General features: G+C 38.9%; 1 protein-coding gene across 5 annotated transcripts in view; it reads right to left on the bottom strand.

Moving 5' to 3' along the window:
• ADAMTSL3 (ADAMTS like 3) overlaps nucleotides 1–16,382 on the bottom strand; it is a 181,538-nt gene that overhangs the window by 143,616 nt on the left and 21,540 nt on the right. For 4 of the 5 annotated variants that reach the window (XM_017742691.1, XM_017742687.1, XM_017742689.1 and 1 more), the window contains exon 3: nucleotides 2,086–2,205. The exons of the other annotated variant lie outside the window; for it this stretch is intronic. In XM_017742691.1, coding sequence (XP_017598180.1) covers nucleotides 2,086–2,205 — 120 coding nt within the window. The remainder of the gene's footprint in view (nucleotides 1–2,085; nucleotides 2,206–16,382) is intronic. 5 annotated transcript variants of the gene reach the window in all.

Below are 16,382 nucleotides of genomic sequence, written 5' to 3'. Positions count from 1 at the left end.
CCTATCCATCCCAGTTTGAAAAAATTCAAGAAATTATCCAATGAAGGATTTTCACCCTCTGGTTTTAAGACTTCCATCCATTCATACCAGTAAACATCAAAAGAAAGAGTTGAATGAAACACAGAAAACAAGAAAAATATCTAGTTTTCTGACCCAGTTTGACCACAATACAATTGAGTTTTGTATTAACATTTCAGCAAAAGTATAATTATAACTGTATGTTATACAAACTTATGATCAATTTCCTAGAAAATCAAGGAAAATCTTTCTATTCATGAAAGAAATCCTGGTTTATTTGCAGGAAGGTAAAGCTAGAGATACAGATCAGCTCCCATCTGCATTCAATGTATTCATAACTTTTAATAAATAATGCTTACGGACTGAATTTCCTTTCACAAGAAACTACTGCTAATACAGTTGCTTTTACTTTCAACATTTTGATGTTTCAGCACCACTTTCAGTTCCAGGAATTCAAACTTAATTTCATACTGCTAAGTGCCTGGGAAGAGCAGGCTTCAAAACTAAATCACATTTATGAAAGAAGAGAAGCTGGCCATATCCTAGATCCAATTCAGATCTCAATGGAATTAATGGAAAACTTTCCATCAAATGGAATTCTTTCCATCAAATGGAATTGAGCTTGGAACCAGCTTCTGTATAGAGCTATGCTGGTATTTGAGGGTTTTTCGAGGGGATTCATTTTGTTTGTTTTTTAATCAGCTATATTATTCACATAATCCAAACAGTCTAGTCAAAGACTCATACTAAGCCTCTGTTATATTTGATTTATCATCTTCTCTAAAATGTGCTCCATTAAATGGAAACTATTTTGATCAAAGTGTACAACCTTTACAGTGTTTTTCAACTACTGTCATTAAATGCAGCCTGAGTTGCAGCTGCATTTTACTGTCCTATAAGCTATTGCTTTCCCAGGTGTTTGGTCCAAGGAAGGTCTTATCCAAGTACCTTTTGTGTTGATAATCAAGACCCTCTAGGGAAGCAAAAGTATGAATTATTGTAAACATTTAAACTAAATTCAAGCAGTTCACAATGGCTCAGCATGCTTTCTATTGTATCTTTTCTGCTTCCTTTTGTCTGTCTAAAAAGATTGTCAGTTTAAAGCTTAAATAACCTCACCTCAGTTCTCTCTTTTGGGGTAGTGATGAGTAAATTATTTTCTTCAAGTAGTTCCTGCGAGGAGACCATCTTTCAAAATACAACTACCCCTCACAGACAGATCCATACCTTGTGATGCGGGGAAATTCTGGCTCTTCTCTCACTTCTTCAGGGACTTTTTCCTAACAAATTCCCTCCTCTTACATTAAGAAACGTACTGTAAGTGTCTATGAATGTAATTCAGACAGTTTTGATGTGAAATTCAACTGACTCCTGGAACACATTGTGTTATGAGTAAATTTCCACAGCACGCCACACATTTCCTAGGTTTACTTCAGATCTTTTGCCAAGATTAACAGCATTTCTTTCATGTTGCTTTCTTTACATTTATATCTATATTCCATGTTTAACAATGTTTCTATGGGTCTGGAGAAAGCATTAAAGATTTTTACCTTTAAAAAAAAAAATTGTTTCTTTCTAAATACTGCTCCATCCATTACTACACTTCCCATTTGTTTCTTTATTATTCACCCAACCTTCCCTTACAAAAACTTCATTAACTAATACAACGTGCTGGAAAATGCAAGGTCTGCCTAACACTGATTTTTCCATTAAATAAAGCAAATTAGGGTTAAGTCAAACAATTCACAGAAAGGACAATCACTTCTAATTCTATGCATTTTGCAGATGTAACTATAAACATCTATTAACACATCACTAAAATATTGCTGCTTTTGTCTCCATTGCATCCTATTAGTATCTTCCAAAAGTGGTTTTACTTATTATTTATGCAACTAAGTGCCTTAATTTTGATTTTGCATAGCGTGTTATCATTCAGCTTGCTATAAATTTGATGTGCCTTCAAAAGATAACACATGCTCTGTGTCTTTAATCTGTTTCACAGCGATCTGTATCTCAGGGTTACACGAATGTGACAATCTCTGTAATTTTCACACAGGGCACACTGACCTGGTCATCATAACGGTACGTGAGGAACTGTTCCCCCGTGGTGTCCTCAAGAAAACTCCCCTGTGGAGAAAGTGCAAACTCAGGCAAGAAGTATGCACCTTGGGATTGCTCTGCTCTTGTCTGTAAGAAATTCAGAAAGGTCACGTTACACCTCCTACATACACAAGTAATTTTTTTTTTTTTTAAACTATGCATATAACTACAAAATCTAGACATGAACTTCTGGAGAAAAAAAAAGAAAAGCGTTGTGCTTTCAGGCACGGTATTTCTGGGTGGATGTTTTGCTTTGATGAAGACATGCTGAATGCCTACAGGGGTTCAAACCAAAACAAGATACCCCAATAGCAGAATAATCTACTAAACCAAAGGAGACCATCTCTGTCTTATCAACCATCAGTGCTCAAAGACATCCTTTGTCCTCAAACACAGAGAAGCGGCTACTGCAGGTAACAGGCTTTTGGGTAAACATAATACATATATTTTTACAGGAAGAAACAAAGACAGAATCACAGAATAACACAGCTTAGAAGATATCTTGAGGGCTCATGTAGTCCAACAGGGTTACCTATGAAGCCATGACATTATGAATTACCTTCCTATCTTGCAGGAAGATACTACTGCAAAGAAGAAATAGGAAGGGAGTGGGAATGACTGGAGTGAACACAGAGCTCCATATTAGTTCAGGATGCTATTCAGAACTGGGGAAGAGCACTTGAGAACACGCTGGGAAAGAAAAGGGCTCATTTCAAGCTGCAGGGGAACTAATTCTGTGAGAATCATAGTTGGTACCTCCAGCTGGGCTGTCTGACACCTGGGTCCTGATTAGAGAAACAGCTTTTCCTCAGAGGATCAGTGCCTGGTCAGCAATCACAACACACCTGAAATTTGCTCAACACACCAAGCACACGCTGGGCCAACACCATCTCACTGCACTGTAGGTCTCAAGCAACCTCAGATACGTAGCAAATGTTCTGCACAGACTTTTCTGCCCTTATTCCTCCTGCATTCCACACTGCCCTGAGAAGCCAACTGGTTTGCATACTAGAGAAAATAAGCAATCACCTTTTGAATGCAGAATATTTAGTCCAGCTGTGGTACTGAGGACAGGGCAAAGAGATGAACATTACCTTCCAAAAGGTTGAAATCTTTCAGGGAAGATAAAAAGGCCTGAAATGTACACATTGCTGCTGGATGTTTAATAATGAATAAACTTAATAAATAGGGGTGTAATTAAACTGGATATTTTGACATTTACACAGCAATTTTCTATGAAAGCTGGCAGTTGCCATCGCCCAGTTTCTAGACTCTTGGCTAGAACTGTACCACATATAGGTGCCAGCTAACTAGAGTTTTCAAAAGTAATCAACATAATTTAACCAGCTTGTGGTGGAAAAGGAAGGTAAAACCTACTGCACTTTCTCTCTTGCAGTAAGTTCACTCTCTGAATCTCACAATTTATCTCATAAAAAGCAGATGGCATGTCATTTGCAGGAGGGTCTGGAGAGGCTTACGGTCTTTCGCTTACTCTGTTGTGAGCTGTCAGCTTCTCAGACTGCAAACCCCATCAGTCGTGACAGCATCAGATTAACATACTTGGTTTAAATCAAGGAGTCTTCATATAAACTAGAAATAGCTTGCAAAGGACATGTCTAGACTAGGGTAAAGGTCATATTTCAGCATGCAAGACTGAACAGGATTGTAAAGAGGATTTTTTCATCAGGCCTACAGAAGAGTAATTCCCATTCTCACCGTGTTATCGTGACATTTCTAAAGCTTATTGCAGCAGAGCTCTCACTGTTACACTTCAGCCAACTGATTTTATTTATGCATAATTAAGTAACAAAATGTGGAGAACAAATCTACATTTTACAACAGTTTCCCCATAAGGCCACCAAAAGAGGGCCACAGTTATGCTTCCCTCTGAATCCGAGCTGGCTGCAGCTGATGCAAGCCTTGACATGTGAAGCATAACCCAGACATGAAACGGGCTGACATAATCTGGCATCCTTCCCCACTGGTTTCAATGGGCTATCGATAGATCCTGTGTGAGGGAATATGGCAATGATGTAATCCTATGATTTCAGCACAGGACTAATGGCTAAGAGATATGCATTCGAAATCTCAGGTGGCCTGGGTTCAAGTACTTATCATTTCTACCTCGATTTCACCAGGTGTAAAACAATTACAGCACCTACTGACCTATATTAATGGTGTATTGCTAAGTTTATTTTGTATTTGTAGAATACTTTGGAAAAGAACACTGTTAAGTGCTAGTGATTTGTAACAATATTTTTGGAAGAGCTGCCTAATTTACAGGCAGAAGAGAATCAAAATTACCCCACCATACTTCTTAGCTAATTGTATATATCACATTGTTGCCTAATTTCTCACAAACAAATTTTTCAGTAGGATATGTAGCAATAAACTTGCTTTTATTTCTTATCTTTGTAAGTTAAACATTTTAAATATAAAGTCTTTGGACATTAATCAGTATCATGCTTTGAATATAAAACATGCCAATATTTGAAGCTGAAATACCAATTTGATAAACATAACAAGAAAAATTAGGGGCTTCTAACACACATTCCATTTTGTTGTTAAAAGCTAATGAGCAGCTAGGCACTCGAGAGGCAGAGAAATGCTTGCTAGATTCAAGCAAGCAACATCTGGCTTCCAAGCATGGAAAAATTCAGTGTAAAAGGCAGATATTTTATAAGGTTACACAGGAGGTTACAATGGAAACTGATCTGGCAGCTGCAGCAATAGGTACTGCTACCTGTCTAGTATAATTCAAGTAAGGAAGAATGCAGCAAAGCAATTAATTAAAAAAAACAAAAAACAAACAAAAAAAAAAAACCCACACTAAGAACATGCTATGAGCTGTCATGGCAACCAATGTTGAAACCAAGGAATTACATCTGATAAACAACCCAAACTGAGAATTTTTTAAAAATCAAATCTTCAAATGTTCAAAGAACTCTTTTGTATTCACTCACCAAAGTAGCAGAAAAAACATTTTTACCCTCTAGATCCAGATACCTTCAAGTAAGCTGCATGTTCCCAATGCACTTTCATTCATACATTGTACTGAACACGAAATAAAATGTTTCTACTTAGTCCATTTTATTCCCCACTGAGGAATCTACCAATGCTTCTTATGAGGCTTTTTATATTTCTATGGGCACTTTGGCTTAAACATAATTCAAATTTCAACAGTCTGTGGGCTTACAGTATATTTGAGATCATCTCTGAATGACTTAGCTAATCTGATATAAATTCATGTTTTAAAGCAAAGACTGTAAGTACAAGTTTCAGAAAACAATTACCTTTCATGCTAGTGTTTTCGGTCTGTTTAATGGCCAGTTTAATCTCAATAGCTTTAAATTAAATGTTTCAAGTTACAAGTACACTTCAGATTTAGAAAAGGCATTTTAAACCAGCTTTTATGATCTTAAGCATATGAAGACAGTAGAAGGTGATAACGTACCCAAAGCAGATATAATACTAATCACATAAAATTCATTGAAATGAATATATCCTGTAACAAGAAAGTATATATTACCTACTGACAAAAATGAAAATACAAAAATTGGAAACAGATCAGTGCTTGAAAATCTTTCTAGCTGATCAGGACATGTAACTTATTAGTCAGAAACTGAAAAAAACAAAGTCTTCCGTGCTACATCTTTCTGCCTATGTGATCAAGGAGAACTATCAGCATAAGTGGGAAGTGGGAAATGGCACTGGTTTTATTCAAGCCTTGTGCTGGAGGCACAGCTTTGATCTCAGGCTGTGATTGCTTCCTCACTCACCACTCCCCACCTGAGTGCTGAAAGACCACATTACTCTTCCACTTTCAACTGCAGAAGACACAAAGTATTGCCTGTATCCAAGCCTCTGGTTTTTAGATCTCCTTCCACCAAGAGCTGCATGTTGTTTTTACTGCTGCCCAGTTTCATTTCTCCATATAACACTGACTAGAAGCATCTGCCTGAGTTGTTGGATTTGAGGATTTTATTTTATTATTGAGAGTAAGAGGAATGGTCAGTGAGTGCTTCCCAGCCAATACTGCCATTAGCAAGTAGCACAGCTGAGAAGGACTGAATGCCCACACACAGCTGAGCATCTCCCAGGGACTGAGCACAGTAGGTGCTGCTGGGGCACAACTTCTGATTGCATTTGACCCAAAAGGAATCCCAGGGACATACTCTGAAACCACCACACAATGCCAAGTACTTTAACTGCTCTTTTTTTTCCTTGATGCCCAGGATTCATGTTAACTATTGCCATCCAGCTCACCCACAATTACCAAATCAGGGCAATCACTAAACTGTAGAGTTTTCCTATGACTAAAAAATTATAAATATTAATCATTGGTCATTCCTTCCAAGTTAGAGAGAAACAATTTCATCCAAGGACTTAAACTGCTATTGTAATTTCAGATAAATTAAAAATCTCGTTTAGTCTACAGTTCCTGGAGGTAATTTGATACTAAGGCCAAGACAAAGCTCAACCAAACCTCATTATAGCATGCTACTATTCTACTTAATCATAGCCACCAGGAGACTTGAAAGTAATTGTTCCATATTTATATATAGACAGCAACAGCTTTAGAAAGAGAGATTTCTACTAAATCTGAGCTGTGAAGGTCAAGAAGGCGAGAAAACAGAGATTTAATATCTCAAAGAAATTACTTGAACATAATTAGAAGTAAAACATTACTATTTCAGGTACAGAGGACTTTTTAATTTTAGAGTTTCTTTGCACCAACAGGCACATGCAGAGAAAAGTAAGAACTCTGCTGTTATGTACACTTGAGACACATAAACATTACCTAGACTTAAATCAGTCATTCCCTAACTAAGCCTGTGTCCCTGCGAAACTTGGGAGCATAATGAGAGCAAACTGGAGTAATGCAGATGAAAGCTTCAAAATGATTTATTTCAAACGCTGAAAATGACAAATACCATGTTCTTCCTGAACCTGCCTCAATATCTTCCTTTTAAAAAGAAACACAGACAAAAGATAAAAGGTCCAATCAACTAAAGCTTTACAGTTATGCACAACTGCACTACCCTGCCCAAAGTAAATTCTATAAAGACAAATCAGCAAAGGCAGTTTGCTTTCCATTGTTTTGTGGCTCTTTTATTAGTTCTTGTTGGAAGCAGAAAATGGGCAGCGTTCATTTCCAAAATTGTTATTTTAGGGGGAAAAAAGACGGGAAAACCAAGAAGAGAAAAACTATCTGCATTCTTAATGACTTGTAAATACATGTTTGCCAGATTAACATGCACAGCAAGTCCAATCATATACCAAAATGTGTGTATTCCCATTTAATTCAAGTTAAATATCTGTCTCCTAAGCTGCTGCAGCATTTGATTTACGCCCCAGGGAAGTAATACAGCAGCTAAGTAGCAGTTTAGTTTAATGGATTTTCAAGGACTGCAACACAAAAATATTAGATAGAGCACAGCACTCCAGCTTCATCACAACATGAGAAAGTGTATTTGCAGATAAACAATGTCACATCAACAGTTCAGAACTTCAGATGTCTCCAGAGCAAGTAATCGTGATGAAGAAATATCTAGTAAGAGTCAGATTAGCTTTTGTCATGGCCAAGATCTACAAAAACAGCTTCCTAATGCTAGACACTCTGAAATGTTTAAAGACCCTGCTAGTGAACCGAGTTTCCACAGAAGCTGCCAGCAGCTTAGCATTTCTGCAGACTAGGCCAATTATTTAATTATTAATATTAAACTAAGAGGCCAGCATTCCAAATCAGAATTAAAATATAAGTGTCATTTCTCCTAGAAAAATGAAAGAGGACTTGGCTGAACTGAAGTCAAGCACTTCTTCATAGAATAACTCTGAAAAGAACTTGGCTGTCACATTTCATCAGGGAAGTCACAGCTGAGACAATCTGAAAGACTGAGTCAAAAGCTGTGCCGGGGACAAAATTAGTGGGAGACTCAAGGATTGTTCTTCCATGTTGCATGCTCTGTATTAGTTAAAAGCAGGCTTAAGACATGTCTGATTTAAGCCCAGATCTAATGATTTTTTCCTCTCATCTCTCATTCTAGGCCTGTTTGAACATGAAGAAACAAAACAAGCTTGGAAAAATGTGCCTCTGCGTTGAAGATACATACAAAGATAAGCAAAAGACAATTCTTAAACATTTTGGAGAAGCCACCTTTTTCCAGAACAGGAAAATGCTGCCAGCAAGCAACTTAGAACTGATAGTTCAGCTATTGTTTCAAATGTCTATCACTGAAAACTGAATCTAAGCTGTAACTATAATCATATTCACAGCTGCTAGAAAGCAACTGCCTACATCATCTCTGCTGCTCAAACCATCCTGTGCCCATTCAAGCACTAGGAGTCATTCCAGTGACTGGAATGTGCTTAAGATCACGTCACCAGAACAAAAGTGCTCAGCCTAAACCTTTCTTCAGGCTGTTGGTTTGTACAACTTTAAGCCAACACTGAAACAAAAAATAATGGAGATCATTTCGTTTTTTAATTCAGATCCTATTTTTCAGTCTTTTCAAAAGGACATTTCTTCCACCATTTTTCTTGATTAAATGTAAATACATTTTCTTTGGCATAGCTTGGGCTGCAGACTGAGATCAACACATTTTGAAATCTTTTTCTGCACCTTCTAAAATTTATACTAGTGATTAAGCTTTTTGGATATTTATCAACAGTTACTTATGTTTTCTCTTGCTATTGTCTGGCTAAAAGATTAAACATTTCACTGAAAGGCTGCAGCAGTATTTAGCCAAAACTTCATTTACTTTCAAACCCCAGCTTAATAAAAGAAATATGAACCCTGAAGTTTTCCTTCTTCCAATGAAGCTTCTTCTAAACTCTGTGTTAGGCAGACTCGACCTAAAATTTGCTCTAAAACGAGCAGCACTATCAGACTGAAGCTTCTCCCAGTGGTATCAGTGGCAAAGCTGCCAGTGCCATCCTTACAGAACCAGGGCCCAAATCCATCTGCAGCAGGATGACATCCCTTGCAATACAACACCTACTGTAAGGTCTGTGAGTAACACTGCTTACTCAATTCTCTCTAGTTTTGTACAAAGAAGAGCCAAGGGGAAAAATTCAGCACCCAGACAAGATAACCCCAGAGCAGTTCACTTCCAATTATTGTCAGAAAGTTAGTGACTGTGGATCAGATCCTGCTTTCAAAATAATACAATACCCAATTACTTCCCCAAGTCTTTAGCTTAGCCTTGGGGAATGGGGAAGGGGCTCAGCCATGTTTAGATCCAACATAAAAGCGATTTATAGCATGTAGATAAAACAATCTATTCTGCTGAGGAAAGCTTCTACCTGCCTGTTCCCCAAAGCTTGTGCTTTGGGGGCATAGGAGTGGTTGGGGGATGTTTTCACTCTTTTTTTAAGATTGAATCCCCTTTATCAACTCTTCTCTGTGAGGAAACAGTAAAAGGAAGGAATAGCTGGAAATGAGACAGAAAATACCTCTGAGAAAATACCTAATTTAAACCTCTTTTTAAAATCTTGTAAGACAGACATAGGTCTAAAAAGATTTTTTTTTTTTTACCTCACTTCTTTCACTGTATGTTCCACTATTCCAGACAAAACCTTCTTTTTATTCCTTACATAGTAACCTAAAAATTGGTAAAATTCTTGTCATAAATACAGTCCTTTCAGTATTATTGGAGCATATTCTCATGGAATTCTATCTTTTATTCATTGACAGTTTCTAAGGGTTCTCATAATAACCACAGAAAAAAAGTATGATACAAGAGTACTATGGGCATCCTTAGCAAAGAAACCAGGATAATCTGCAATACTTTTTTAAAGTTTTGTGTTGCAGTTTAACCTAACAGGCAGCTAAACACCACACAGACATTCCCTCACCCCCACGGAGAGATGGGGGAGAGAATCAGGAAAAAGGTAAAACTCTTGGCCTGAGATAAAGACAGTTTAATAGGACAAAAAAAAAAAAAAAAAAAAAGGAAAATAAAGTAAGGAAAACAATGATGATAAAAGAATGTATAAAACAAGTGATGCCTAGTGGAAATGCTCTGTATTTGCTCACTGCCACCCAGCCAGTCCCTGAGCATCAGCCACACACCCCTGGCCAACTTCCCACAGTTTTGTTGTCCAGTGTGATCCCATACAGCATGGGACATCCCTCCCACTGGCCACTTGGAGTCACCTGTCCTGGCTGTGCCCCCTCCCAACTTCTTGTGCACCCCCAGCCTCCTGGACAGTGTAAGATGGAAATCCTCAGCTTAGTGAAAGCACTGCTCAGCAACAACCAAAACACCATCATTCTCATCCTAAATCCAGAATACAGCACTATACCAGCTACCAGGTGGAAAATTAACTCCATGCAGCAAAATCCAGGACATTTTGTTAGTGTCCTTTATCATGAACACCATGTGGTGAAGGATTTTTTTGCTGTTGTTGTTGAAGTGACAAGCTGCTGACAACTGCACTCCTTTGCAGGAAACAGACAATCCTGCTTGTCTAGGACCACGATTGCAGGTCCAGTTACATACTGGAGGAGACTGGAAGCATAATCATTGAGGAACTGCAGATTTCTTTACAAAAGGCAAGAAAGAAGCAGAGTTTAAGGCTATGTAGGATCACTGTCAGAGGCAGCTGGATTATAAAGTCCAACAAATCAACACATGCACTGAATGAAGACTCAGACTGCTTAAGGAGCAAAGGAAAGAGCAAAATGAAATGAGGAAGGATACAGGGTCATTCCTTTAGTGGCTGGAAGAAGCCTCCACCATGAAGGGCCAAGACACCCCCTAGTTCTGGCAGGCCATGCATTAACATAGACCTTAGGATTACCCAATAACACCACAAAAAATTGATGAATAGAGGCCTTATGAGAAGAAAAAGAAGCTGTAGCAGCCTAATCCTTTCCTGGTGAGATAAACAGCACCCAGTTGGCTTGCAAGACCAACATCACCCTCTTCTAATAAATTACTTCCTTCTCATCCCCTTTCACAGTATCCAGACTGGATAACTATAATTCTGCTGAAGAAAGGTTACAAGAAAGGTGTGAGTGCTCTCAGGTAACCAAAAGTTGCAGCTAAAAAAAAATCCTCCTAAAAACTAACAAAGAAAAAATTCTGGGCAGCTGAGACATGATGGCACCATTTTGTTAACAATTCTGCACAGTACTTGTAAAATGCCTCTTTGCTCTCATCTGGCCACAGTGACATGCCCACGCTGGTGTGACAGCAGGACCCAGGATTTAAGGAAAAACACCCTCCATTCCATATGACCAGCTTCTCTACATGCAGGTCTAAACAGCCCAAGGAAGGCAACACAGGTGGTAGCAATTTGTATATTTATATTTGAGCAAAATGGGACCCAGGACACTGCGGGGTACCTCAAAAGAGTGTTAGCCACCATCAGATAAACAGGATATGGATGAGGGAAAGTAGGATACAAGACTTCACACAATACTTAGCTCCCACACAATATATTATACAGAACTAAAACATAACAGTTAGTTCTTATAGTCGCCAGTGTTGTAGTACTATTCATCAAGACATATTGTGTGACTCAAAGTTGTCAATATCCTCATTTACAATGGCTGCTCTCAGGAGAGTCTGGGACTTCTGACTCATATTTTCCCAATTCTTTTTAATTTAAATTATAACCTTAATGTTATTAATGTTATGTTATGTTAGTATGATTATTTATATTTAATTTCCTTTTGAGTTTTTTCTTTAATAGTGATATAATTTGAACTGACACAGTAACATGCTTTTCATATACTTCAGTTGAAATTGTGCCTAAGGGCAGTGAAATTCTCATCCATAAGCTGTGTGAAGAAAAAAACTCTGGCACTCAGAAGCCAAACACCTGCTAGAACTAGTGGCAGATCCAGATTTTTAAGAGAATTCCTGTTGCATAATGAAAACACAAAGAAGGGAAATGTGTGGGGTGATGGAATGGTATTAAAACCACGGCACTTAGGGGAAAAAAAAGAATCCTAAACCACTATATACTTCAGAGCTAAATGCTGGAGATTTTGATATTAAAGTTGTTCAGGAGTGCAATTAAAACCAAAGATTTTGTCACGTGAGGAAACCTGAACAGTGACACTATCATATATGGCAGGGCACTGTCATGCCTTTCATTGCTGATAACAGGGAGTTTTCTCCCTGCCCTCAACCTCTGTACATCTGCTTCTGGTTCAGGTGGCAGGGAAAAATTGGCAAAGAGTCAGCCCCCAAAAAGGCTGCCCTAGCACTAGTAATTTTTCTTCATTGCACACTGTTTATACAATATTGTCATCAGCAACAGTGTGGTGTTTATCATAAACTAAACAGGTAGAAGAAATGGATGGAATTGCTCTGCTACTGTAAATGACTACAAATTCTCCTAATAGAAATTGACCTGGAAAGAGGCAAAGTCTCCACAACTCTTTTGAAGATAAAATAGCCCAAACTCAAGTAGGAGAACCCAAAGGGCATGCAACTAAGCAACTTGGACAGATCAGGAAGATAGAAAGCTTCTGATAATCAGTATCTACCATCAGAAAGATTCTCAATGACCAAATAGGCCTGTAAGGACCACAGGAGAGCTTAGGCTAACACTGCTCTTCAGCCACCTTTCTCAGCTGAGCACTGAGAGTGCCTGCTACCATCTTGTCAACATTTCTCTAAAGAGGGGCTGGGGAGGGGGGTGTATCCCCAAATTCTACTTACAGAAGACAGACCACCCTGAATAAGAGTGTAAATAGTCAAAATAGTTCTCCTCCCTGTTACCTCTAGCTGACAAAACCTCTCTCACCTGGAAGAAACCAGACTGTAGAGAAATGCCCCAGCCAGATGTTCACTCCCAGCTCACTCAGGATTTCCAACAGCTCAGCACACGAATGCATTTAACACATGATGAGGAAAACGTGATTTTTCCACTGTTAGTTTTCCACTACTTCTGATAATTTTAGTGATATTAACCCAGTTCTTTGTCTACTCTTCTTTCTCCACTGCAATAAGTCCCTTTGCAGGGTTTATGGACTGAGCAGTCTTACACATTGAGTTGGTCAGGCACATTTTCACAATAAGGAAGCAGTTAAATGGTCACGGTTCTGCTGTAGGAATGTTGGTTTAAGGTTATTAATAAGGCACATGAGGTGAATGCCTTTCAGCCAAGCGCCCTCCACGTGTGCACACCTGTTTCAGCACGACTTTAAAGAGAAATTCCCGAAAGAAACTGTTCGTGGCACGCAGCCTCTAAGTCTCAAAAGCATTTCTGCAAATATTCTAGAGGTTTAAAGCTTTTTGTGCTTTACTGGTGTCAGGAATTCTGATACACCAACAATGAGGCAAAGCATGCAACTTCACAGTAAGCCATTTTTCCCTAAGAAATTACTTTTGTCTTATCATTCATCTGCCACTTTGAGATTATTGACTACTTTATTGGTACTTCCAGTACCATCATTCCCACCTGAGGTGCTGCTGCTGAAATGGTTTCCCAGACTGAGGTCCACTGTTCAAACACCACGACTCGCTCTCCAAGCACTCTAATTCAGCTACCTTTAAACCTCAGCTTAACTATTCCCTCAATCCAGTGATGCCAGTCTTGATATTTATCATCCATCCATTTTTCAGTTTCCTCTCACTTTCTGCAGGGGAGAAAGGGTGGTTGTTCAAGTGTATTTCATCGTTCTCTCTTGCCAGTGAAAGCATCTCAAGCAGGGCAAAATTTTAACTGTGCATTGCACTGAGCCAGACACACTATCCAGCATTAAAAATTAAACACTAACTAAACAAAGGTTCAATAACTGAACAAAAAGCAAATAGTGCAACTGTGTAAGAGGACATACCATTAATCTGAAGATTGTTCCCTTCCTGGTCACAACTCATTTGCCAGCATTAACTGACAGCATTTCACATGTACACTCACTAATAAGCCACTACTTAGATTACTCTGCTTTAGCAGCAAACCCCAGAGCAATTAAAAGCTCACATGACAGGCACTGCAGGCATCTGTTCACTGACAACTGTTAAGACTAATGGTCATTAGTTTAATGACTCATTTTTGTTCTTCTATACAATGTGTACAGTAATGTTGGAGGACTGATATGGTGAAGGAGAAAGGGCTCTTACTGAGGTGAGAAAAGATAAACACAGGCCCTGCTGCTGGAAAGAATGAAATAAATCCTCTGAATGAACCAGAATTGCTGAAATGTTAAAAGACACAGCTGAGCCAGTCAGACATAAAATGAAAATAGAAACTGCTAATTCAGAACAGGGCGCCTGCTCTAATCAGGATAGTTTCAATACTACAACTTGGTCACCCATCTTCCACGTCCAGCAAAGAAATTTCATTAAGCAACTTTAAAATTATCCAGGTGATTACAGAACAGCATTCAATGAACAAAAAAAAGGATAAAAAATGGACAGCACTTAGGAATATCTGTAATTCAAAGGCAAGACATTGTCTAGAGTTTTGGAATTTAAAAATGTATGATGCCCTATTAAAGGCTCTGCATTTTCTTTAAATATTTTAAGCACCAGGTGTCTTTCTTGCGACTGATCTCATTACATAGCATTTTTAGTCTTCTAATGGTCATGATTTCAAATGCAGCAAGTAGCAAGTATAAGTGAGTGAAACAGTTATCACAGAAGGAACACAGAAAGATGGGCCACGTGGTTGTATTCCTACTCACTCATCTTGTATTCTCATCCGAGCAGCTGAGTGAATTGCTTCACTCTGTGTGCGCTGCTCTGGGAACTTGGCCCCCACATCCACAATCCATGATTTGCCAATTCATACCACCTGCATTCTGAGGGAACGGAAGACCTTCCTGTGGAGGAATATCTTCCCATCCTGTGTGGGTGTACAGAAGCAGATGTGTACGTACAATGGATAGTTCCCAGGACAGACAAGCTGAGACATGTCATAAGTCATGCACTGCTTTCCAATTGTGATTATCTTTCTACAGGAAATTTAACAGAATAATTTTACTCCACAATATCACGCTGGATTTACGATGGCATAGCAGATGGATAGTAGGATAAATGGTCTTGTCTCCTTCTCTTTAGCAGCAGTTTGAAGAAGCTGACTAGAGGAGGTGATAACTTTTCAGCAGGTACCAAGTTCCTGGCATTTCATTGAATCCACCAGCAGCTGAAACTTAGAGATCCACAGCTGAACACAAAGCAGAGACTGTAGTTAAGCTACTGAAAAACCCTGCTGCTTTGACCAGTAAAGGCTGTGGAGGAACTGACTTATTGTTACTGCCGGTACAATCAAATCTCTTCACACATCTGCCTTGCATGCAAAATGAGCCACCAGCTCTAAGTGTCATGGACATCCTTTAGAAGGCGAGTCCTTCGGCCTCTCCTGCTCCAGCCAAGTGGAAAACACCACTATTTTTCTCAGAAGTAGGATGACTACTAAGGAAAAGCTTTTCGAAGGCAGTTTTTATATACTGAATTCTAAAAGAGTACACATAATCTTGTTCCTTTCCCTTTGACCCTGCCTTTGAAAAACTGTCATGCCTCTTGTAGGACATGGGATACTCTGCTCACTACTTCTAAAGCCAGCAAGGGGAAGGGGGAATGTGGAGTCCCCAGTACATGCCTCATGTCTAACCAGTGGTGCAAGATCATCCACTCTTATATCTAGCAGCTGCTCTTTTACCACTACCATTTGCACTTAAGGTTAAACAGAATTCTCGACAGCACAGTTTAATTTTGAAGATTTACAGAGGGGCACTATTCCTACAGAATATTTTTCAACTATTCCTGAGCACTTTTGGAAGGATCTGTGGCAATAACCTCCCCTGAATTTTCTTATCCGCAGTCAGCTCTTAGTTTGCCAGTACAAGCTAATGTGAGCTCGGAGGCCAACCCTAACAGCTCAGTATCTAAAGCTTTAGCATGGTTCCAGATTCTCATATGTTTGTCTTTAGCATTCTAAGACTTTTCAAAATACAGACAGAATCCAAGAACAATGGACTGTGCAAAGGGAGGGAAATAAATTCATCTGCCCTTTTATTTAATTGCAGAAGATTCCTTTTGCCCTATGCATCTATGACATCTCAGCCTAAAGACAACCATGACACCAGAAACTACTGAAACTGGAACCTTCGCTGGTGAACTTGCAGTGGTGTGAAATACTGTGATCTTACTGATTCAGTTGATCTATTCTTATCCTGCATAATTATACATTTCTTCACATCCTCTGCTGCTTTGCAAACTGCAAACAATAAGAGTCTCACTGTTAAGCCATGCTGGAGTTATCTGTGGCAGTATTCCTCTTTTCATTTGCACTTTTTACAG

Source organism: Corvus brachyrhynchos, unplaced genomic scaffold (assembly GCF_000691975.1).
Source record: "Corvus brachyrhynchos isolate BGI_N302 unplaced genomic scaffold, ASM69197v1 scaffold97, whole genome shotgun sequence".
Lineage (NCBI taxonomy): Eukaryota > Metazoa > Chordata > Aves > Passeriformes > Corvidae > Corvus > Corvus brachyrhynchos.
This window is presented reverse-complemented; position numbering and strand designations above follow the sequence as displayed.